Source organism: Balaenoptera musculus, chromosome 1, assembly GCF_009873245.2.
Source record: "Balaenoptera musculus isolate JJ_BM4_2016_0621 chromosome 1, mBalMus1.pri.v3, whole genome shotgun sequence".
NCBI lineage: Eukaryota > Metazoa > Chordata > Mammalia > Artiodactyla > Balaenopteridae > Balaenoptera > Balaenoptera musculus.
Window position 1 is genome coordinate 26571139 of NC_045785.1, and position 25048 is coordinate 26596186.

Genomic DNA, 25048 nt, shown 5'->3' on the forward strand with positions numbered 1-25048 from the left:
ATACAGGATAGAGGATGGAGTCACGCCCTGACTTCCCTGCCCTTGGGAATCTCCCCCCAGTCATGCCCCGGCTGACGATGATTCCCGGCAGCACATGCGCTCTGGCTACTTCACCTCCGGTTCTGAGTAGCTTAGAGGAGCGCTCGCCCCCTTTTGCAGATGAGACCGATGAAGACAGGGAAGAAGATTCATCATCTCGGGCCCCAAAGAAGGATGCCCACCACCTGGGAAACTCTGCTCCCGGTCACCTCTCACCTATGCAGCTGGGCTGGGTGCCACTCCACGTCCCATCTGACTGGCAGAACCTCCGTGGAGAGCCTACCAGCACCAGAGGGGGCTGGCAGGAGAAGGAGACAGAAGACCTGTAGGAGAAGCCTCGGTCCTCTCTCCTGCCATGGGCCGGGATGCCAGGATCTCCGCAGAACACAGCTGGGAAGACGAGGGAGAAGGGCAGGTCCAAGTTGCTTTCTAGAACTCAGTCTGTTCGCCCCCCTTAACCCCCACCCAGCCTTTGGTCCTTGTACTGCTTTCCTCTTGGTTCCACTTGAACTCTGGCTGTGGGGCAGCCCTGGGTCAATGATTACACCTGCCTCAGTGCTGCTGTGTGTTTCCTCTCCTTTCCACATTCAAAAGCTTATTAATAATCATATCCATGTAACAGAATAACATTACAGGAAGTCTAGAACATGGAGAAAAAATAAACTATCATCATACTACCCAAAACATTTTTTGCATTTTTGTGCTCATTCCCTGAACTGTTTGTTCAGTTGTATGGAAACTTGTGCATGGCTGCAAACCTGATGTCCAGGTGCTGTCACCCTTGCTTTGTTCACTTGATAATCTGTACACATTTCCCGTGTTTATGACATCATTATCGCTTATTGGCTACGTAAATTTGCAATGAGATGGTGTAACATGATTATCATAACCCTCACATTAGGCATTTTCTATTATTATAAAGTTACTTATGGCTTTTCTTTAACTCGTATTATTTTCTTAGGGGAATTCTCTAGGAGTGAACTTACTATCCTTAAGGGTTTGAGTGTGTTCGCAGCTCTTGATGCGTATTGCCAAATGTCTTTCCATAGACTGTGCTTTTACCCTGCAGTGAGCAGTATCTGAGTGTGCCCATTTCATTCGCATCAGCAGAGAGTATCTTTAAAAATTGACTGTGGAAGGCCAAGTTCCCCAAGACATCACTTCAAGCGTGAGGAACCTTCTTTATGCTATGGTGTGTGTGTGTGTGTGTGTGTTTACATAGAGTCATGAGGTTCACAATCAGGTGCGAAATCAAATGGAAGCCTGGCCCTGGAAGCTGCGGAGTCTGGATGGAGCAATCAGAAGTCAGCTAAAGGCTGAGCCAAATGGAAGTCACCACATCCAGGAAGAGGCAACTCAAAGAATAAGAAATACGAGTGGATGACAGAGAGCAGCTCAATTTGGCTAAGAAGCAACGTGATGCCAATTAAAATAATGAGATATCTTTTTAAACTCCTCAGGCTGGTAAGTATTAAGAATATTGGCAATATCAACTGTTAATGAGGGTGTGAGTCAAGAAGCCTTCTCATCAACTGCTGGTGGGACTGTAAACTGGGACACCGTTTCTAGAAGACAGTTTGGCAACATGCGTCAAAATGTATAACGTGCACACCAGGTGGCCCAGCATCCTCACACCTAGGACTTCAACACAGGCATAAAGAAATGCTACTTTCGAGGCTATATATTGCAGAACTGCTTCTAATATGATTAAATTGGAGAAACCCAACTTCATCACCAGTAGGAGAAGATTAAACCAGTTGTGGCATATATAACAAGGGAATTCTTTAAAGCCATTAAAAATGATGATGTAAAGATTAGTATGTATTGATAGAGCAAGGGGCTGAAGGCCTGTGAATGAATACAACTTGTGAAGAGCATGATTCAGTACCATTTATAGAAAATTGCATACATACTGCTACACATGCAAAAATGCATAGTGATTGTGTGGAAGTATGACAAGCCTAACTATGGCTATCATCGGGAAGTGAGGGTTCAGATGATTATTTCATTCTTCTTTGCATTTTTGGATATAGTACAGTTATGGGTTTTTCTTTAAACAATAACCATAATTCATTGTTAAAAAGCAATTCAGCTATTTCTCAAGACAAAAAGCAAGGTTTCTGAGTTCAGACTCAACCTGGAGTCTGGCTCCCTTCCTAATGTCTCCCTGGAGGAATACGAAGGTCTAAGGGGTTAACTACACACCACATGCTGCCTTTCCTGTGTCCACTTTTACTGGCCCTTGTCTCTGCTGAAACTTCCCAAACTGAAGTAAATTTTCAGAGGTCCCCAAACAGTGTCACGTGTAGTTGATAGTTTTCTGCAGCATTAGATAAGTGCCAAGTAGAAAGAAAATACAGGTCCTACTATTTGTCCAAGTTCCAGAGCCAGATTATGGGATAAGGCAAGAATAAGTGACCTGGAACCTGCTTCTCTGGGGGACTCGGTAAGAAGTGAGCCCGGAATGGACTTGAGGCTCTTTGAGACACAATCGGGCCAGGTAGATCAGAAATAACTCTCTCACCAAAAAATCACAAGGGCCCCAGCGTCTCTTCTGTGCAGGGTATTTTCCTTGAAGACAGGCATGTTTCTAGCACTGCCCCGCTTGCCTGTCTATCACCCCAGCTTTGGGTTCTAGAGCATCCAGTTAACAACCTTTCAGGTTCAGAATCACCTCCCTCATCTCTGGCTTAATTTCCTTCCACTGTGACTCCACACAGCGAGCGGAGCCAGGGCTCAATTAAGATAGTCTCATATTCTTCCCTTCAAATCCCTTCCTTCTTTAATAGTGTCTTGGACAAAGCTCCTCCCTGATTTAGGGCCGGGGACCCCCATTCTAGGCCTCCTAGCAGCAGAGCTCTGGAAGCAGAGCAGCAGAGGAGGGAAGGGGATGGAGCCAGCAGATGGGATGCCCCGGAGGCCCCCCCGTGAGCGACTTACGGAAACACTGAGGCAGCTCTCCAGTCCAGGACCCGTTTCCCTCGCAGGTGAGCACCGCAGGCAGGGAGAGCTGGTACCCCTCCAGGCAGGCGTACGTCACGCTTGAGCCCCACATGAAGTCGGACCCCACCACTTTGCCGTTGGGTATGAGCTGAGGTGGTTTGCACGTGATAGCTGGGGGAGACCAAAGCAGGCTGAGTGCTGGGGCTGCCCCGGGGGAAACCAGGCTCTGGTGGCCGCCAGCACTGACGTCACTGGCTCCCTGTGCCTGCCGGGGGTCTGGGCTAAGCGGCAGGAAGCAGGAACGCCCGCTCTTCCTTTGGGAGCTTGTTCTTTTTGCACCTTACGACAACCCTCTCCTCTCTGCACGGCCCTGTCCTCAATGTTCAAGGCCCAGGACCTCCCCACTCCCTCCCTGCAGATGTTCAGGGACCACTCCTCACCTTGCACACCCCCCGATAAGATGTTAGGGCTCTGCCTCATCACACCCTCCCTTCTAGATGTTCAAGACTTTTGTACCTTCTTTGTCCCTGTGTCCACATCTGAAGCCCCCAGACACACCTTTGCAGACCGGCTTGGTGCCGTTCCACGTCCGGTCCTTGGTGCAGCTCAGCACGGACACCCTATGTGACTCCATCATGTAGCCAGGGATGCACTGGTAGGTCACAGTTTTGTTGTACCTGAAGTCACTGCCCAGCCGGAGGCCATTGGCTGGAATCCCAGGGTCGCCACAGTTTATGACTAGGATGAGGAGATAGAGCATTGTTCACTCTGAGCACAGACCCCCCTCTCCCCAGCACCCCAACGCCATCCCTGTCACTCCCTGCACGTGTTTGGGAAGGAAAGCTGTCAGAGTAGGGATGTCCTGTCCCCTGCCTGGTTCCTAGTTGGGCACCATCCATGCTAAGTCCCCGCAGCCAAGTCTGCCTGCAAAGGCTGTCCTACGTCCCCCATCCTTGCCCGCACCATCCTTACACACCCCAGCAACTTGGGCTGGGAACCCCATCTTTTTCATTTAAAGCCCACACCTCTAAGAGGAAGTATCCAGAGGGCTCGCTTCATAAATGAGGCTGGGGTCCAAGGAGAGGGACGTTTCCAGGTTGAAGAGTTAAGATGTGTTGACGGACCACATAAGACAATTTGTCGCCGGAAAGGGCATCTTACTGCCTGCTCTTCTGCCCAGGAGACCTCTGTGGGTCCAGTGGCCTAGGAGCAGGGTCTTGTGACCGATGCAGTGGTCATACCGATGTTATGGTATCAAGTGAGCGGGGGGGGGGGGGGGGTTGGTGAGCTCTGGCCTCAGAACAAAAGTGAACTTGACAGGGGATTTCAAATGGAGTCTGAAATCACAGCTAGGATTTTGAAAGGGAGAATGTTGTCAGATTCCCTTATCTTATCACTTCCTTCCACCGGGCCCCACAGTGATTTGCTTTTCAAGGAAAAGGGTCTGGAGCTGCCCTTAAGAGAAGCAAGAAAGGGGAGCCAGGCTGGGGTGGGGATGGGTCCAAGGGAGAGAAGGAACTAACAAAGATGGTAGATGGCAGCAGCTTTAAGGTGGAAAGAGAATCAGGTTGATCACTGGGGGTTTGCCCTAAAAGAGAAAAAGAAAGCCCAAGGAACTGGCTAGAGTCTGAGAAATAGCAAATAATTATATATTCTCAACCTCTCTGGGCTTCAGTAGTCTCATACATAAAGTAGAGCTGATAGTGTCTACTTCATGGGGTTGTGGTGAGAATCAAAAGATGTGATGCATGTGAAACAAAGCACTTAGCTCAGTGGCTGTCACATACTATGTGCCCAGTAAGTGGAGGCTATCTGTATGATTCTCATTCAGGGTCAAGTCCCACCATGTCAGCCAGCCTTCCCAGTCTCCTCCAGACAGCCTTCTTCTTTGGCACGGAGGAGCCCGATTGCCTTGGCCACCATTTGCCATGGAGCCCAGAGGTTCTCACCTATGCACTCCGGGTCACTGCCTGTCCAGGTGCCATTGACCGAGCAGTGCCGGCTGAGCAGGCCTGTGGCGTAGTAGCCTTCCCGACACTCATAGACGATGGAGCTGGAGAAAACCAGGCCATCGCTGAACATGACTCGGGCATTGCTTGGAGTCCCGGGGTTCCCACAAGAGATCACTAGGAAGCCGAAAGGACACATTATTCATCAGAACAAGAGCAGGCATCCCCTGGGGGGCTGGGCCCTGCCCAGAGTGGAGACCTCGTGCTATGTAAGGACCCTGTAGATTGAAATGCCTCTTGGGATGCTTTCATGTCAGATCATCTCCCCCTTAGAAGGGGAGGAGAGACCTGTAGGGATTTTTTATGATTTCTAAAAATGAAAGACTCTATCTGTTTTATTATCACACCTAAAATTTTAAACAATTCCTGAATATCACCAAATATCCAATCAGTGCTTAGTGTTTCTATCTCTTTTTTACAGTTGATTTGTTTGAATCACGATCCAAATAAAGTCCACACTTGACATTTGGTTGGCATGTCTCTAAGACTCTGAATCCAGAGATTACTGGATTACCCTCTCCTACAATTTATCTGTTACACAAATCAGGGCATTTATCCGGTAGAATCTCCCACTTTCTGGATTTTACTAACTGCACCAATGAGGCATTGTTCAGCATATTCCTCTGTCCCCTGTAGTTACTGTAGTCAAGTTCTACTTTTTGGCAAAGGTACTATGCAAAGGTTTTGTGTTTTTCTTATCCCATCACATCAGGAGGCACAGAATGTCTGGTTGTTTCCTTGTTAGTGATGTTGAGGCTGACCAGTGGGTCGGGTCTGCCTGCCTCACCTGGCATTATAAAGTTCCTATTAGTTGTCACTTAATGGTTTTACCAGAAATTAAATATTGTTGACCAGATTCGTTATTTCATTAGGGGATAGAAATGGTGACATTCTAATTCTATAACTCTTTCTGCTTTAGCTAGTGTTTAAGAACTTGTCCATCATCAAATATTTGCTTACCCAGAAATAGAGTTCATATAGGACGGCTGGATTAATGCTTGATTTCTTTTTTTTAAAATCAGACGTGAGAACAATGAGTTGGTTCCCTAGCAAGCTCCAAAGGACAATATTTGAATTCACAGATTTGAATTTATTTGCTATGTTTCCATCTGTGGCCACTTTTATTCTTATTGAAGCTCAAATTATCCCATCTTTGACTAGTGGGAGCCCCTTCAAGTTGGCTCCTGAGTTCCTTTGACATGACCCACTTGTGTTTGGTAGATTCCTTGTTGTAATGACAAGATTTTCCATGTTCATCTTGCATATATCCTGCCCCAGTCCTGGAATCAGCCATTTCTCTAAAGAGCTCTGGTTCCTTTGAATGGGCAATGGATTTAAAAACTACAATCTGGGCATTAAGGGTACTCATTGCTACCGAGCTGGTCATTGATTCTAGACTTTTAGACTGGGAAAATAACTTTTCAAATTGAAAATACATTATGACTTTATGCTGATATTACCAAGCCAAGTTTAGAATTGAGTTTTTCCTTAAATTTTTGATTTTTATATGATATCCCTTTTATGTTGAAAATCTTGCTTCTTAATGACAATAAATAATTTTAACTTGTTTTATCCATATATATTATGGTATTATATACGTAATAGTTTCAGAATAGTAATACCAGTTTTATTACTAGCCATATGATTGCAAAAAACAGTTTAAGATTTCATTGTTGGGCTTCCCTGGTGGCACAGTGGTTGGGAATCTGCCTGTCAATGCAGGGGACACGGGTTCGAGCCCTGGTCTGGGAGGATCCCACATGCCGCAGAGCAACTAGGCCCGTGAGCCACAACTACTGAGCCTGTGCGTCTGGAGCCTGTGCTCCGCAGCAAGAGAGGCCGTGATAGTGAGAGGCCCGTGCACAGCGATAAAGAGTGGCCCCCGCTTGCCGCAACTAGAGAAAGCCCTCACGCAGAAACGAAGACCCAACACAGCCATAAATAAATAAATAAATAAATAATAAATAAATAATAAAAAAGTCTTTAAAAAAAAAAAGATTTCATTGTAGTTCTTTGTCCTTAGGATATATGTACCATAGTCAGATTTCATTTTTTCAAGTCAATTGAAATAATTCTCTGGGTTATTAAATCACCAACTTGATACATAGTTAAGTTCATTTGTTTCCATTTTGATTTGATATTCGGAGAGTACTTGTTTCTAATCTTTCATTTAATTTTATTTTGTAAGTATGTACAACATTTACATAGTCCCAGAGTCAGATCTACAAAATGATTCCTATGTAATTAGCACAACAGATAGGCCCTAACATCCATCCACTCAACAAGTATTTGTGCTGCTTAGGTGCTGGATATGCAGTGGTGACCAAGCCACGTCCCCTGCCCCTGAGGAGCCCAGTCTATCTTAAGAACCTACCTATAAACAGATGAATTAAAATATGATGTAATAAGTGCTACACTTGAAGGAAAAAAAGCACTAAAAAGAGAGCAGGTTTTTGGGGCTGGAGATAAGAATTTGAGTAGAGCCTTGAAAGATAAGTGGGAGCTTGTCAAGGGAAGTCACAAAGAGCTGTGTACATGTTACACATACACTCACTCAACAAATATTTGCTTCCAGGTCCAAACTCTCAGCTGCCCACTTTCTGTTCCCTGAACACTCCTGACATTGATGGCTGACTCCATCCTGGGACCTGAGTGGCAAGAAAGGGAACCTGGGTCACAGTGGATATTTGAGAATATACTAAATTCGCCCCTTGCCAAAACACTCTCTCAGTACCACAAAGCTCTCTTACTATGCCTAGAAAATCCTATAAAAACTAACACTGCACCCCCAGAAAGGCAGGACTTTGGACAGACAAGTGGGCGAAGGCACTGACTCCATTTCTATCATTGGTGTCCCCGGATCATGGGCCGGAGCATCTCCCCTTGCTCTTCAGGACCATGCCACAATCTCAATTTCATGCAGCCCATTCTCTAACCACTGCCTTTTATTTCTTTAGCTCGCTCCCTCTGGAATTCGTTCTCTGGTGATTGGGACCTATAATCCACTGCTCCTACCACCTTTTCATAGCCTCTTACTCCACTCATAAACCCATCCCCTCCTTACCCAGCTTAGATGCTAAGATTCATCATAATCTCTGCTTTGTGTATACCCTCATCTTCCTTGCCACTTTCTTTCAATGTCTTAGTTGCCTAATAAAACCCCAACCCTACACATAATGCTTCACCTACCCTGTGCCTGAAACTATGTAGCTAAATGTGTTTGAACAAAAACCCAGACCAGTGCTGACTACTGTCACTTTACGTTAATGGCTCTTACCTTAACAAGCCCTTGGTGCTGCCTGGCAATTATATATTTCCTTATTCCATTCCCACTCCTCCCTTGCTAGATGATGATTTCATATTGTGTCCTTCCTCTTCCAACACCTCAGTCAATCTTACTCTTAGCTGTTAAACTGCTTCCTAACTAGGAGAGTGCTATGCAGGTTGTATTTTAGAGAGGGGGGGAGAGAGAGGGAGAGACCGAGAGAGGGGCGGGGGGGGAGAGAGAGAGAGAGGGAGGGAGGGAGAAATTTGGGGAGCAGGTACAAAAAGTTGGACTTTAGGGAGAGAGGTTTTAAAAAAGAGTTTTGTTTTTTTTTCCAGAAATTTAGGAGTGTGTGGAGAAATAGAATTTCCCCTACTGGGCCTACCTCAGGAACCATCACTAAGAGCTTATATTACTTTTAAAGGATTTTTAAAAGCTGGATCTGTATTTCTTTTGGCACTTTGGATGCTATTTAAACACAGTGTTTTCCCTTAAACTGTAAGCTCCAAGAGGGCAAGGTGGGTCTGTCTCCATCACCATTGTGTCTCTAGCATATACTACAGTATTTGGCACACAGTTGTTGAATGAAACTGTATGGAAATAAATGCGCAAATGTGCTTAACTTAGTTTATCTTGGTGTCTTCCCTTCTTAGGTAAGTGGGGAATATGTCTGCCTTTGGATTACTAATGAGATGAACATGAACTCTGTGTTGATGCCCACTATTCACCATGCCAAGGGTTCAAATGGGGCCCTGGATTTTATCTGTGCATGTGAGGGCAGGTGGTAGGGAGTAGGAAAACGGGGGAAGATCCTGGGGCCGGCAGAGGGGAGAAGCAGAACGGTCACATACATTACCTCCACACTCAGGCTGCGTGCCGCTCCACGAGCCGTTGGCTTGACAAGTTCGCTCTGAAGATCCCCGGAGCGCGTGGCCAGCTTCACAGCTGAAGCGCATCAGGCTGCCCGGGGCAAAGCTATCTCCCAAACGGATGCCATGGGCTGGGATGCCAGGGTCACCACAGATTCCCATGCTGGTTCCTATGGACCAGAACCAAAAAACCCCGTTGTTTTTAGCATGGCAGGAAAGGGAGTGGAGGACTGGGAGAGAGAAAGATGCTGGGCTGATGCTAAGGAAGGGCAGTGGGCCCTAAGAATGAGGGTGGTGAAACTGACCGTGTGTCTAGCCTGAGTCACCAGGACAGGCTCCTGCCTTAGTGCTCAGTGGTCAAAGGACACAGAGGTCTGAGGTCATGTGTGGGTCCCCGGGGACCACGAGGCAAGGGAAGAAAGAAGGCAGAGGGAAAGCTTTGTGGAGGAAGTCATGCCTTTGTTCTTTGGCTTGTGCCAGCGTGGGATGCCCGTGGTCCAAGCTGGCCTTCTCCCTTTCACCTCTTCTCCACCATCTGCTGATCTGGTACCCTCTCTATTCTCAGTTCCACTGTCTTAGCTCAGATGCTCAACATCTCTCTCCTGAACTACATTCCAGGAGCCTCCTAAATAATGTCCCTTCCTCTCAAACTCTCCCTCTAGTCTATCTTCACTTTATCCTTAAATCTTAGCAATGAACAACCACAATCATCTGATTTTGGTTCTTTCCTGCTGATTTATCTCCATTGGCTTCCCACTGCTGAGAGAAAAAAGTTCCAACTTTTTAGCAGAGTTTCTGCTCAACAGCCCAGCTTGAATCTTGATCCTGGGCCTTTAATCGAGGATTTCCTATTCACAAATTATGCAATACAGGTGAGCTCTAGATTAGATATCTCAGATCCCTCATATCATCCTTTCTTTGCCCCATGCCTCCTGCCACATTTCTGCATTTATCTGGCTTATTGTGCAAACCCAACCCAGGAGAGTTTTAAGGACCCAAGAGGTGGGGGAGGGTGGAGAACAGGAGACAAAGCTACATGATCTAGTGCCTGTGGGAACCAGCGCATCTCAGAATACGGAGACACACGGGAGACACCACTGGATCAGCCTAGGCCGTGGTAAGTTTGAGGAAGGAGGAAGAAAATGAAGGAATAAATGGCAACTCCATGAGAAGATAAAGTTTCCCATTGAAGTGGAATGCACCTCCTCGTGAATCCACGTGTGTAGGCATCGATAGTAACGTCTTGACCACAAGTGGCTTAAGCCATGTGTACCCCACCATCCACTGTTGATGTATCTTCCTCTCAGTTTTGGGATTATTTCCTTTTCCAGTCTAGCCTCAGAATATGAGAATACTATATAACCCCATGTTCCCCACTCTGCTCCTTACCGTGGAAGGGGGATTCATTCAGCCTTCAACTCAAACACTTGAAAAAAGAAAGCCTATCACATTTGGCCAGGTTTTCTTAGCTTTTGACGTTTTCCAGGATGTAGCTCATGCAACAGGCAGTACAGGGTCCCTTTGAAGGCAGCCCTGATGGTGAGTCGCTCTCTCTCCCTCACTGGCTAGCTGGCCTCGGCTGAAGCCAGCACTATTACACAACAGGCCTGAGGGTGGACTCCCGGGTCCTGGGCATTATCGGACAGAACAGTCTCCACTGCAGTGTTTGGCCTCTGTTTCAACGATATAAGGAGGTCTGGGACAGAATACTGTACCATGGGGGCAGGTGGCAACTGTTGACTCTTTACTGAAGAGGTACATCAGCAAGATGATGACACTGCAGAGGTAGGCAATGAACTTCCTGAAGTGTGTCTGAAATGCCAGAAATCTCTGCATGTCCTTTATGGCCCAGGGGCTTATGACTTCTGTTATGCACCATCTGGGTGCACTGACTGTACAGAATGAGGTTTGAAAATCTGACCCTGGAACTCCTGAATGTGTATCTTTTAAAGACTGACAGGAGATGATGTTGCAAAAGATGATATCTGTATCACCGGTGGAATTATATCCCACTCACTAGTACAGATCTAGCGTTACTTCCTAATCACCTATTTTTTCCACCTTCACTTTCTTAGCTAAGGTATTTAAGATTCATTCATTCCTCAGCCTTAGTATTTATGGAATCCCTTCTACTCCTGTTCTCAGAGGTCTCCAGGAAAGCTCTGCCCATGATTCTGTTCTCCTAAGTGTCTGTCATCCTTGAGGAAGACACGGGAGAAGTAAGTTTGCAAACTATTCTTCAGAATGTTCAGGATTGGGGATCAAACAGCTTAACGCAACACATCCCCTAATGAGTGAGGTCCATGTCTTCTGAAGGTTCTTTTCTGCTTCTTACTTTTTCATGTTCCCAAGGTGTCAGCTTGTTTCTAGTCTCCTCTTGACCTTTGATGTGGCCAAGGAAGAGTCCCTTCTTCCACAGGCAGAACCAGGACTTAGGTAGTCACAAAATTATGAAATCTCAGGGTTGAAAAGGTTTTAGAGGTTTTCTAGCTTTGTTATCTATAAGAATTGTTTCTGTAATATTTCCAGTATGTCATTTCCCAGCCTTTGCAAAAACAACTTCAGAGAAGGAAAATTACAGTTTGGGAGAAAAGACTTTGGATTCTATGCTTTTGGGCCAGGAGACTCACTGTGTGATTGGGTTACATATGCTAATGGGTAGGAGATGCTGAAGTCTTTCTTTCTGATTTCTTCCTCCCCTACCTTGTACTTCCTTTTCCCACGGAGCACAAAGATCCCCAAATACATAAAACAGACCTTAAGAACACCATTAGTCCCATGTCCTAGAGAAACGTCTAGAGGGAGGACTTTATGCAAAAGGGACCGTTCACCAAAGACACTGGGGCAAATGCATGCTTGGATGGGCATTTGGACGCGAAATGCATGCCTTTCTTCTGTGGAATACTTCTTCCTCCTGGAACTTGCTCTGTGGACAACTCTGGAGGCCTCAATATACATGATCTTTGTCGTCCCCATGCCAGCCTCCCCAAGACACTTCCAATAGAAGTCCAAACAGACAGGAGTCTGGGGCCCACCTAACAGGCTAAAGGAGTCCCAGTGGCTCATACATAGTCCTGCCAGTTCTTGAACTGGGTGATTAATGAGATTAATAAGGGTGAGAGGCCAAAGTCTTGGGTGTTAACAGAGTGATGTGTCTGGGATTGTCCTGGGCAGCCCACAGCCCTTTGAAACAGCGGCCAGTGCTTCGGGAATTTCTCCTTTCTTAGGAGCCCTAACTAATACCTGGTGGGTATTCTGGCAGTGCCCTAAATTTTGGAAGACAGGCTTATCTGGGAACTTCAAACTGCCAGAGCAGCTGCACATCTTGTGGGTGAGGTCCCACTTTGAGGAGAAGGCTTCTATATTAGGAGGAGGTCAGGATCCTTACCTCTAGAGGGCATCTGGCATGGGAAGGCATAGGGGTTAATTTCAGTGCCACGGTAGGTCCCCTGAGGAACATCAGGCTACATGAACAGCTGCCCTCCTGTGGGCAACATCCCATGTAGCCTCCCTTCTTGGGGCCAGGCAGGCTCACCCCAAAGAAAAGAAAGCTGTGGGGTGCTAACTTTTTTGCTTAGTGGTTTCTTCATTGGTGGGACAATTCAGTTTCAAATATTTTGTTCTTTTATGACATTACAGATGAATACCTGGAAATATGGACACGGGAGCTTTGGCAGTTCCCTACATTTGCTGTGTTGATAACATCTCTCTGTGTCCCCATAGAGATTAACAGGAAAACAAACTCATTCATAGGAAATGTCTGGGGGCTGGTGTGTTAGTGCTAAAGGGAAGAACTGTATTCACTGGGCAGTCAGGACACAGGACAAACGGCAGAGGCGGTGATACAGAAAGGGAAGCAGGCTGGGGCCCAGGAGTCCCAAACAGGGGAGAAGAGAACACAGGAGGGGGTTTGGACCTGGGCCAAACAACAGGAAGGCTTGGACTATTCCTGGGACCTCATGGTAATAAGTGTCTGGACAGGACTCTGGCCATAGCGTGACCTCACAAACTGAGTCTTCACTAGTTTTGCAATCTCTTGGCTGTATGGGCTTGGCCAGCGCTGACTAAGGGCATGAAGCTGGGCTCAGACCACGAAGGGCTGAAGTCCAGTTGGGACCTCTGATAGCCGTGCTTTCTGCCTGGGAGGGATGCGATGAGGGTTCAAAAGGTCTGCTTCCCTCCCGTCCACCTGTCACACTCACACCCTCGGGAGCTCGCTCGCCTCCCAGCCAGGTGTTCCATTGGACCCCCTCCTCCCACACCAGAGCCCATACCTGAGCAGTGGGGGAGGGAGCCAGTCCAGTGTCCGTCCAGCCCACACATTCGGGTGGCATTTCCCACTAGAGTCCGCTTGCTGGTGCAGCTGTAACGCACGACCGCCCCCGCGGTATAGTTGTCCCCGGACATCTGGGAATGGGGCGGGGAGCCCGGATGGCCACAGGACACCACTGTGGGGAAGGGCAAACATCTCAGCAACTCTGCACCAGGATGAATCATCATCACAGGACGCATGCTAGGCTTTTCATGGCGACAGGCAGAGAAGAAGAGAAGCTGGGGTATCTACTGAAGCAAACCTCCTGCTGGCATACCCACTCGGCATCAGCAGACAATGCCTACCTACCTCGCTCTCCAGTTTCTGTTTCTGTGAACTGCAGAGCGATATCTGTTTTAAGAGCTGAATGAGATAATACATGTGAAACTGCTCAGCACATAGTAGGGACACAATAATATCCGTTTCTTCTCTTTCTTGCCTCTTGTGCTCACCTCTCCCTATTTCCTCACTGCCGTCGGACATACCAAGAGGTCTCTGGCAGAAAGGTGGTACATATAGTATACATATAACTACATATAAGTCAGACAGAGAAAGACAAATATCATATGATACTGCTTATATGTGGAATCTTAAAAAATGGTACAAATGAACTTATTTACAAAACAGAAATTGAGTCACAGATGTAGAAAACAAACTTATGGTTACCAAGGGGGAAAGGAGGGGATAAACTGGGAGACTGGGACTGATATATACACACTACTCTATATAAAATCAATAACTAATAAGAACCTACTTATAAGCACAGGGAACTCTATTCGGTGCTCTGTAATGACCTACGTGGGATGGAGTCTAGAAGAGAGTGGATATATGTATATGTACGGCTGATTCACTTTGCTGTACACCTGAAACTAACACAACATCGTAAATCAACTATACTCCAATAAAAAATTAATTAAAAAAAGGACAAATTGGTGATCTGTCATCCTGAGACTGTTGGCATTGGCCACGGGATCCAGAATGAGGGCCAGTTAGAGTCTTCTCCAAATGCATCTCACAGCTGCCCACATCACTTGTCTCCAACTTGTCCTCTTCTGTTGCAAGTTCCCTTTCCTGAGACACCAAAATGTAACCATGGAAACCAGTGATGGGGTTAGAGTGCAGAGTCGAGGTGTACGGGCCAGGGCAGGACGGTGCTGTCGACGTCGCTGGGCTTGCCTTGCCGTTGTTCTTGCCACGGTTGATCCCAGGCTCTTTCATTTACTCAACACATATGTATTGAGTGCGAGGCACTGTTATATGTGTTTGGGAGAACAAAGTCCATGCTCTCATGGAGGTTATGTTCTAGTGAGGATGAGAGACCATGAATAAGAAAACAGGTAATTCTAGGGGTTGCTATGAAGGAAAATAAAGCTGCATCAGGAAAAGGGTGCTCAGGGTGGGATGAGGGTGCTGCTTTTGAGTAGGATGGTGATGGTCAGGGAAGATCTCTCTGAGGCAACATTTGAGCAGTGATCTGAGTGATGTGAAAAGGCCAGCCATGTGAGATCTGGGGGAAGAGCATTCTGAGGGAAGGGACTAGTGGAAAAGCCCAGAGGCTGGAATGAGCCTGGGGTGTTCGTGACAGCAAGAAAGCCAGGGTTGCTGGAATAGAACGAACAAGGAAAGAACTGAAGGAGACATGGGTGGAGAGGTTACTGGGAGCCAGATTATGGCATAGAATTTGGACTTTATTACAAGCATGATGGGACCCCACTGGAGTGATATGATCTGATTTACATTTTAACAAGATCATTCTGGCTACCGTGTGGAGAACATTCTAGGGCGGGGCAAGAAAAGAGGGGGCTGATGCAGTAGTTCAAGAAGAGATGATAGTGATTTGGGCAGACTAAACCTTGGGGTCTGGCATGCAACTGGGAAGGATATGTACTCTGGTGGCCAAAGGGCTGTCTGTCTGCGAAAACAGCCACCACAACTCTCCCCATCCCGGCACAGGCCTACCACTCTTCCCACTCCCAGATGTAGAGTCTCGTATTTCCTCCCTCCTTGAATCTGGGTTGGCCTGGGACTTGCTTTGATCCACAGAATGTCGTGGAATGGGGTTTTAGGAATTCTGAGCTCTGGCTTAAGAGATCCTTTAACTTCCTCTTTTTCTCTAGGAACCCAGCCTCCAAGTAAAGAAGACCATGTCATCCTGCTGGAGAGAGTGGTCACGCAGAGAAGAGCCAGCCGCAAGTCCTCAAACATGTAGGTGGGGTCATTTTGGATCCATTTTGGATCCTCCAGTCCTAACTGAACCACGTTGGGTGCAGATGAGCCAGCCCTGCTGGAATGGTTCATTTTATGTATCCACTTGACTAGGCCACAGGATGCCCAGATATTTGGTCCAGCATTATTCTGTGTGTATCTGTGAGGGTTTCTGAATGAGATTAACATTCGAATTGGTAGACTAGACTGAATAAAGCAGATTGCCCTCCCCAGTGTGGGTGGGCCTCATCCAATCTCTTGAAGGCCTGAATAGAACAAAAAGGTGGGGTAAGAGAGAATTCTCCCTGACTGTCTTTGAGCTGGGACATCAATATTCTCCTGCCTTTGGACTCAGACTTGGACTAGAATTTATACCGTTGGCTCTACCTAGTTCTCAGGCCTTCAGACTCAGGCTGGAACTATGCCATCCGCTCTCCTGGGTCTCCAGCTTGTGCACTACAGATCTGGGGACTTTCCTGCCTCCAAAACTGTATGAGCCAATTCCTTATTATCTATCTATATATCTATATTTGTATCTCTATCTATATCTAAAAGGAATTGGCTCACATGATTTTAACATATATTATATTTAGAAGCAGATATATAGATGGCTCATGGTTTCTATAGGTACAGATATATAGGTATAAATCATATATCTAAATCTATATAGATATAGATCTTATTACATATCTATATATATTATATATTCTATCTATAAAATATATGTAAAAAATAATAATATATATATGTATCCTATTGGTTTTTGATTCTGTTTCTCTGGAGAACCCAGATTAATATATCTGCTAAGCTTCACCTAAATTCCTGACCTTTAGAATTGTGAGAAAACAAAAATAGATGCTATTTTAAGTTTTGAGATGGCTTACTACACAGCAATAGGTAACTGATACAGTGAGTTCCAAGGATTACACTATCTATTCCTTAAGACAACCCTATGAGGTAGGCACTGTTTTTATCTCCACCTTCCTGATGAAGAAAATGAGGCATGGTGAGGCAGAGTAACTTCCGCAAGGTCACAGGCCTGTTCAGCAGTAGAATTAGTTCTTGAAACCTGGCAGATTGACTCCAGAGGGCACACTCTCAAGCATTGTAACTGACTCCCTTCTGCAGTACTGCTTTAATACTGCTGATGAATTCTCTCCTTCTGGAAGGAATGGAGCCCCCAATTATAATTTAAATGATTCTATGACTGTTTACTAGAAATTTCTGGACTTCCAGAAATTGTCCAATTTTAACTCTGAAATGATTTTTCAAAAAAATTCTTTTTTAATGAAAATGCAACATACATATAGAAAAACACCATAACCATAAAAACAGAGCTTAATGAATTGTCACAAGGTGAATACGTGACCCAGATCAAGAAAAGCATATCACCAGTGCCTCAGAAGCCCCTTCATGCCCTCTGTATCACTACCTCTCTTCTTCCCTCCTCAAATTAAACTACTATCTTGACTTCATACACCATTAATTAGTTTGCCTGTTCTTGAATTTTATTTAAATGGAACCATATAGTATGTATTCTTTTGTGCTGGCTTCTTTCACTCAACATTATGTCTGTGACATTCGTCTATGCTGTATATAACAGTAGGTCATTATCATTGCTGTATACCAGGGTCAGCAAACATTTTCTTTAATTACTGTCCAGACAGTAATTATTTTAGGTTTTGAGGCTACCTACAGTCTGTGTTGCATATTCTTCTGTTTCTTTTTTTTTGTATAATATTTTAAAAGTATTAAAAATAAAAACTCTTCTAAGCTCAAGGGCCATACAGAAATAGGCCATAGGCTAGATTTGGCCCAGGACCCAAAGTTTGCTGACTTCTGCTATATAGTTTACCATTTGTGTTAGTTATCTATTCCTGTGTGACAAATTGCCCCAAAGCTTAGACAACAATAAATGCATTATTCATCATGGTTTCTGTGGGTCAGGAATTTGGGAGTGGTTTGGCAGGTGGTTCTGACTCAGAATCCCTCATAAGTTGCAGCCAGGATGTTGACTGTGGCTGCATTCATCTGATGGCTTGACTGGCTTCCCCCAGAGTGACTGATCCAAGAAAGCCAGGTGGAGGTGGGATATCTTTTATAACCTAGCTTTGCGAGTCACATCACTTTACATAGACCAACCCTGGTACAATGTAGGAGTATGCTACATAAAGGTATGAATAGGTTGACTGTCACACCACTGTGGGAATATACCACATTTATCATCCATTTCCTATTGATGGATGTTTGGGTTGTTTCTGGTTTTGGACTCATGAATAATGCTGATAAGAACATTTCTGTTCTTGTCTATTAGTGTACATATGTACACATTTATGTTTTTTACCCATAATGATTTCTGTGACAGCAGCTGGTTGTTTTTTCTGATGTTCTTATTTGGCTTTAAAATGTTTCTTTGGGGAATTTGAGGATAGTGTTCAATTATGGTAATATCTAATAATCTCTAAAAATGTATATGCAATGTCTGAAATTATTTTTTCATTACTGGCTTGATCTAGGCTACTTGGGTGTCTGTAAAATTAGCAACTACAGTATACTCTATTGTTTTATTCCCTTCCTGTGGTTTGTTCTTTCAAAGGAGGAAAAAGTCAACAATAATAATGCTTGTGACAAAAGAAAAATTAATGACAATACAATTTGCCTGCTATGGATAAGGAGAAACAAGAAAAGGACATATGATAACAATAAAGAGGAACAACTTGCATTCATTGCATATTTGCATAAAAATCTAGGAGGCGAAGAACAAAGACAAGGTGAATAGCTGGTGCTGCATTTCTCAATTTGTCGATATAAAAAATTAATGTTTTTAATGTTCATGCCCATGTCCAAATGGGATCCCTTTGGATCATTCCAGTTTCTGCAGTGGCTCTCTAGCTGCTAACTACATATTAAGCTTAAATGTGTACATAAAAGTCAGCAAGATAGGGCTTTCCTGGTAGCGCAGTGGTTGAGAGTCTGCCTGCCAATGCAGGAGACACGGGTTCGAGCCCTGGTCTGGGAAGATCCCACATGCCGCGGAGCAACTGGGCCCCTGAGCCATAATTACTGAGCCTGCGCGTCTGGAGCCTGTGCTCCGCAACAAGAGAGGCCACGATAGTGAGAGGCCCGCGCACCGCGATGAAAAGCGGCCCCCGCTTGCCACAACTAGAGAAAGCCCTAGCACAGAAACGAAGACCGAACACAGCCATAAATAAATAAATTAAAAAAAAAATGCAAACCTTTAAAAAAAAAATCAGCAAGATAGGTACTTAGCACTCCTAATAGTAGCAGATTTTCTTGCATTACACAGGATACACATTATAACAGGGGATTGAGAAAGTATAAAATTGTAATTAAGCAAAAAACAACAATATAAATCAGCAATTCATGATTGGGTGTGGACTATGCTGAGTCCGATGGCAGAATGAAAAGGCTGTCCACCCTGGTTCCTAAACCGCAAGTATGCGAGTTGGACTAATGGCCAGCCACCTCCAGAGCTTCCATTGTTTTTTAAAGCACTTTAGCAGGGAAACGGCATATAGCATAGATACGGATCATGCATTTTCCTTGGTCCCTGCATGTCCACACTAATTAAAGCAGTTTGCCTTCACCTGGAAGGAACAGCTGATTGACACTGTTGACTAGGGGATACGTATAGTCGTCTACAATTTGTCACAATCTTATTCACAGGTAATTGGATCTTCTAGGAGTAGAAATGCGATTAGTCCAGTAAAATAATGTCATGATAACCATGAAACATCAGTGAAAATTATTTTACTGGGAGTCACCTGGGATCTAGAGCCTTACAGCCAGTGGAAGTTCCTCAGGGCTGGTGTTTTTGAAATAGTCTCACCAAATCTCAGGGAAAACTTCTATGTTTTCTCCCTTCAACAAGTGAAGAGGCTAATTGGATTCTGATGCTAGTATATCCCTTTTATGGGAATCTTGCTGAAGTTCATATTTAGAGGAAGTAATAAACATTGTTGTCTTTGAATGGGGTCTGCTTTGGGAAAATCTACTCCAAAAAGAACTGGTCGGTCCTTTGGTTTCTGTGTCTCTAATAAAAACATAATGTGGTGGTGTCAGTAATTACTGTAAGTAGAGTTTGGCGCCTTGTAAATCTCAATGAGAAAAAGAAGTGACCACTGGCTTTCTGTAGTAAAAAATATCAGCAATTGTTGAGCATTAGCCACTTTTTTTTTTTTTTGCGAGAGAGAATGCCTAGCTTGTTTTTAGGCATTGGTTTCTACCAGACTGAGAGCTTGGTTCCTGATTCCCACAGATTAAGATCAGTCAAACAAAAGATCATAATGTAAACATAATAAAACAATGAGAAACAAGTCACCAAGAGTGAGAAGCAGCAGAAATGACAGTAGCAGAACTAGACTTGAAAAGACACTTATATTGGAAGTATCAGATATGGAATACATAATAAGTATATTTAATATGTTAAATATAAAAAAAGAACACGTTTACATAGGAACAATACACTATGGAAATAATTAAGCAAATTTGAAAAACAAATATTGCATTCATTTCTCAAATGCAAAATAAATAATTGGAAATAGGAACTCAATGAACAGTTAAACCTCAGCTTAACTAAAAAGATAATTATTGAATGGTAAAACATTCAATAATTATCTAGCTAAAAAAAATAAATCTCCATAAATTTTAAAAGACTGAAATCATACAAAGTATGTTCTCCAACCAAAATGCAATGAAACTAGAAACCAATAACAGAAGGAAATTTGGAAAATCCACAAATATATGGAAATTAAACAACACTCTCCTAAATAATCAGTAGGTCAAAGAAGAAATCAGGGAAGTGATTAGAAAATACTTGAGGTGAACAAAAACGAAAACATAGCATACCAAAACTTATGAGATACAGTGAAAGCAGTGCTCAGAGGGAAATTTATAACTGTAATTACCTACATTAAAAAGAGGAAAGGTCTCAAACCAACAACCTAAACTTCCCCTCTAATAAACTAGGAAAAAAGAAGAGCAAAGCAAATGGAAGAAAAGAAATAAAAAAGGTTAGAGCAGAGATAAATGAAATAGAAAAACAATAGAGAAAATAAACAAAATCAAAAGTTGGTCCTTTGAAAAGGTCAGAAAATTGACAAATGTTCTAGTCTGATGAGAGAGAGAGAGCCAGAGAGAGAGGGAGGGAGAGAGAGATAGATATGGGGGGAGAGAGAGGATTCAAATTCTAAAATCAGGAATGAAAGTGGAGACATTACTACCAACTGAGTTTACAGAAGTAAAAAGGATTATAGAATACTATGAACATGAACAGTTGTATACCAATAAATTAGATAACCTAGATGAAATGGGAAAATTACTAGAAATACACAAACTACCAAAAATGACTCAAGAAGAAATGAAATATCTGAAGAGAATCATAACAAATAAGTAGAAACAATCAATAATCAAAAAATTTTAACAAAGAAAAGCCCAGAACCAGATGAATTCTACCAAAATTTTAAAGAAGAAATAATACCAGTCTTTCTCAAACTATTCCTAAAAATAGAAGAGGGACAATTGCCAACTCATTCTATGAGGCCAGCATTGTCCTGATACCAAAGCAAAAGATATCGTAAGGACAGAAAACCACAGAACAATATTCCTTATGAATGCAGTTGCAAAAATCCTCAACAAAATACTAGCAAACCAAATCCCATAGCATATTAAAATGAATTTTACCGTGACCAAGAATGATTTGTTCCAAGAACACAAGAGTTGTTCAACATATGAAAATCAATCAATGTAATACACCATATTAATAGAATGAGGAAAAAAAAGCCCCACATGATCATCTCAACAGACGCAGAAAAATCATTTGAAAAAATCCAATACCCTTTTGTGGTAAAAATGTTCAACAAACTAGGAGTAGAAGAGAATTTCCTCAATCTGATAAAGGGAATTTGCAAAAATCCCACAGCTAACATCATACTTAATGGTGAAAGACTGAAGACTTTACTCCAAAGCCTAGAAACAAGACAAGAATGTCTGTTTTGCCACTTCTTTTCAACATTGTACTGAAGGTTCTAGCTGGGCAATTATGTAAGAAAAAGAAATAAAAGGCATCAGGTTGGAAAGAAAGTAGTAAAATTATGTTTTTTCACAGATGACATGATATTGGATTATGATATGACATTGGATTAGGCAGTGGTTTCTTAAACATTCCTTCAAAAGCACAAGCAACAGAAGAGAAAATAGATAACTCAGACTTCATTAAAATGCAATACTTTCACGCATCAAAGGACATCATCCAGAATTGTCTTTGGGAGAAAAGTTTGCAAATTATATGTCTGATAGAGGTGTAGTATTCAGAATATATAAAGAACAGTTAAAACAAACGATATTAAGACAAACAACCCAATTAAAAAATGGGCAAAGAACTTGAATAGACATTTCTCTAAAGAAGAGATGCAAATGGCCAATAAGCACATAAAAAGATGTTCAACATCATTAATCATTAGGGACATGCAAATCAAAACCACAATGAGATACCACTTCACACCTGCTAGAATGGCTGTAATAAAAAAGATGGAAAATAACAAGTGTACATGAGGATATGGAGAAACTGGAACCTTCATACAGTGCCCATGGGAATGTAAAATGGTGTAGCCACTTTAGAAAACAGTGAACCTTAAAAAATTAAACACAGAGTTACCATATGACCCAGCAATTTCATCCTAGGTATATATTCAAGAGAACTGACAACATATGGTCACACAAAAACTTGTACATAAATGTTCACAGCAGCATTGTTCATAATATCCAAAAAAGTGGAAACAACCCGGATGTACATCAACTGATGAATGGATGAACAAAATGTGGTATATCCATACAATGGAATAATATTTGGCCATAAAAAGGAATGAAGTAAATGATACATGCTACAACATGGATGAACTTTGAAAACCTTATGCTAAGTGGAAGAAGTCAGACACAAAAGGCCACATACATAATTTCATTTATATGAAATGTCCAGAATAGGCAAATTCACAGATGGAAAGTATGGTTACCGGGGGATAGAGTGGTGGTGGGCAATGGGAAGTGACTGCTAAAGGGTGTCCTCCTGGGGTGATGAAAACGCTCTGGAATTAGATAGTGGTGATGGTTGCACAATTTTGTGAATATATTAAAATCACCGAATTATATACTCTAAAAGTGAATTTTCTGGTATGTGAATTATATTTCTCTACAAAAAAAAAGGAAGAAAAAATAGAAGTGGATTAAATCCTCCTAAGGAAATGATTATAGATAATATTGATGTAATGATATATTAATTATATCAATATCAATATTAACATCAGATAAAATAAGCTTTGGGAGAAAAAATTAACGTAGATAGGGTCACTTTATTATGATAAAAGCCTCATTTTACCAGAAGATACAGCAATTTGAAATCACCATGCACTCTGAATCTCAGCTGTCACCACTGTACTCAGGTGGCTGTCCATTTCCAACCCCAGGTGATCTGTCAGTCATAAATGGGGCTGGATGGCCAGGTTGGGCCCTCAAGCAAGCGAAATATGGGCAGGTGAGTAGCTATACCAGCCTCCTATCATATCTAGAGGCACAAGGGCATAAAGAGATGGAGTCATCCAGACTGGGGGGCCTACAAAATATGTATGACCCACCACAGATAAGAGGACTACTGAATGGCACCAGCTCAATGCCCATCAGTCCCTCGGGATTGCATGTTCACCTCTACTACTGGGAAGAGGGGGGAGAGAATAACCCACAGGGTTCATCATTAGCAACAAGAGAAGAGATCAGGAGGCCAAGGAACTGATTTTCTCTTCAGGATGTGTGAGGCTAGCAACCAGATGTCAGGATTCTGAGTGCCTCCCCCATCCTCTTTTTCCCCACATGTTGTCCTCATATTTTTTCCTAATTACAGTTAAAGCAGTTATTGTTTATTGAGTAGCTACTATCTACCAGACATATTGTCCTAGGCACTTTTAATGGATGTTCTCGTTTAATCCTCTAATAACCCTATGGAAGAGGCATTAGCATCATTGTTACAGATGAAGAAATGGAGGATCTGAGAGGTTAATGGACTTCTTTCAAACCACACAGCATGTTTAGTGGCAGAGCCAGAATTCAAATCCAGGTCGGTCTGCCTCCAGGGTCTGTGGCATTTCTGCTTCAGTCTTTCAAGAGAAAGGGGTTCATGTGTTGTCTTTCTGGAAAAGCAAGGAGGGGGTAAAATGGGAGACAATGTCCCGCTAGGCAGCCAGGACCCCTGAAGGAAGGGAACCCTGGAGGCTGAAGAGGTTGGTGGCAGCACTAGAGAGGAAAGAGAATAAGCCTGTAGCCAGGAACAAAGAAAGCGTGAGAATTGGTGTGGCAACTAACCCAACAGGGCCCAAGATGCTCTCTGACATCCGTAGAGCAGCCAGAGTGACTGTCATCGTGAACACACACACACAGACACACAGACACACACACACACACACGCACACACACAGAGGAGGGCTGTTCTTTGATATGGACCATCCTGTCAGAAGGCACGGGTGATCATTGTGAGTAGATAACATCGACTTACAGAGACACTGGGGGCGGGGACGGTCCCATGTGCCATCTCCCTGGCAGCTGAGCACCGGGGTGCCCAGGAGGTAGAAGCCGTGGTTGCACTGGTAAGACACAGTGGTGCCGTAGCTGAACCTGTGCGGGCCGCTGGCGTGGATTTGACGAACGCTGTTTTCTTGGTGCCCAGGATCTGTACAGTTGATGACTGCAATGGAACGGGATGATTATATGTAGAGACCTGGACGTGAGGATATTCCTACTCTTTTAAATGAGAATTCAGAAGTCCAAACAGGCACGTATTTCCAGTACAGCAAAATTTCCAGACCAAGACAGGCTACACAAAGGAGATCCTGCCTGGGAAGGTGAGCTTGTCCTGAGGCTGCTGTACTTCTCCCCTCACCTTGGTCACCTGGTTAAGGGATTCATTCTTCCATGTCCAGCTAGACATCACCTCCCTGCAGAAGTCTTCCCACCTCCTCCCAGACTGGTCAACCTCTCCGTCCTCAGTGCTCCCGGTACAAACCTGGATTGCTCGATTGTGATTTGTTTGAATACACGAATCCCTTGAGGGCAGGGATGCCTCCTCTCTGGGATCAGATCCCTGATACAATGTCTCCCTCAGCAAAGCTGTGGAAGGGGGGGTGGGCTCTTCTGGAAACTGTTTTAACCACTTTTACGAGTATTTCAGGGGGAGATTAATCCTGGGGGATAAATTTGACTTTTAAATCCTGAAGTGTTTCCAAAGCAGCTTAACTCAAAATCAGAGTGAGATTTGAGAATAATGACCATATTATTCATAACCCATGATGTGTACTTTTTTTCTTATAAATTTATTTATTTTATTTATTTATTTTTGGCTGCA

General features: G+C 43.7%; 1 protein-coding gene across 1 annotated transcript in view; it reads right to left on the reverse strand.

Annotated features, from left to right (window-relative positions):
* The window catches only part of CSMD2 (CUB and Sushi multiple domains 2), a 653956-nt gene that overhangs the window by 23203 nt on the left and 605705 nt on the right, over positions 1-25048 (reverse strand). The window contains exons 55-61 of the mRNA XM_036829393.1: positions 24203-24391; positions 13400-13573; positions 9113-9295; positions 4932-5108; positions 3541-3720; positions 2980-3153; positions 256-429 (exon numbers count right to left, since the gene is read on the reverse strand). Of these exons, the coding sequence (XP_036685288.1) occupies positions 256-429; positions 2980-3153; positions 3541-3720; positions 4932-5108; positions 9113-9295; positions 13400-13573; positions 24203-24391 (1251 nt within the window). The remainder of the gene's footprint in view (positions 1-255; positions 430-2979; positions 3154-3540; positions 3721-4931; positions 5109-9112; positions 9296-13399; positions 13574-24202; positions 24392-25048) is intronic.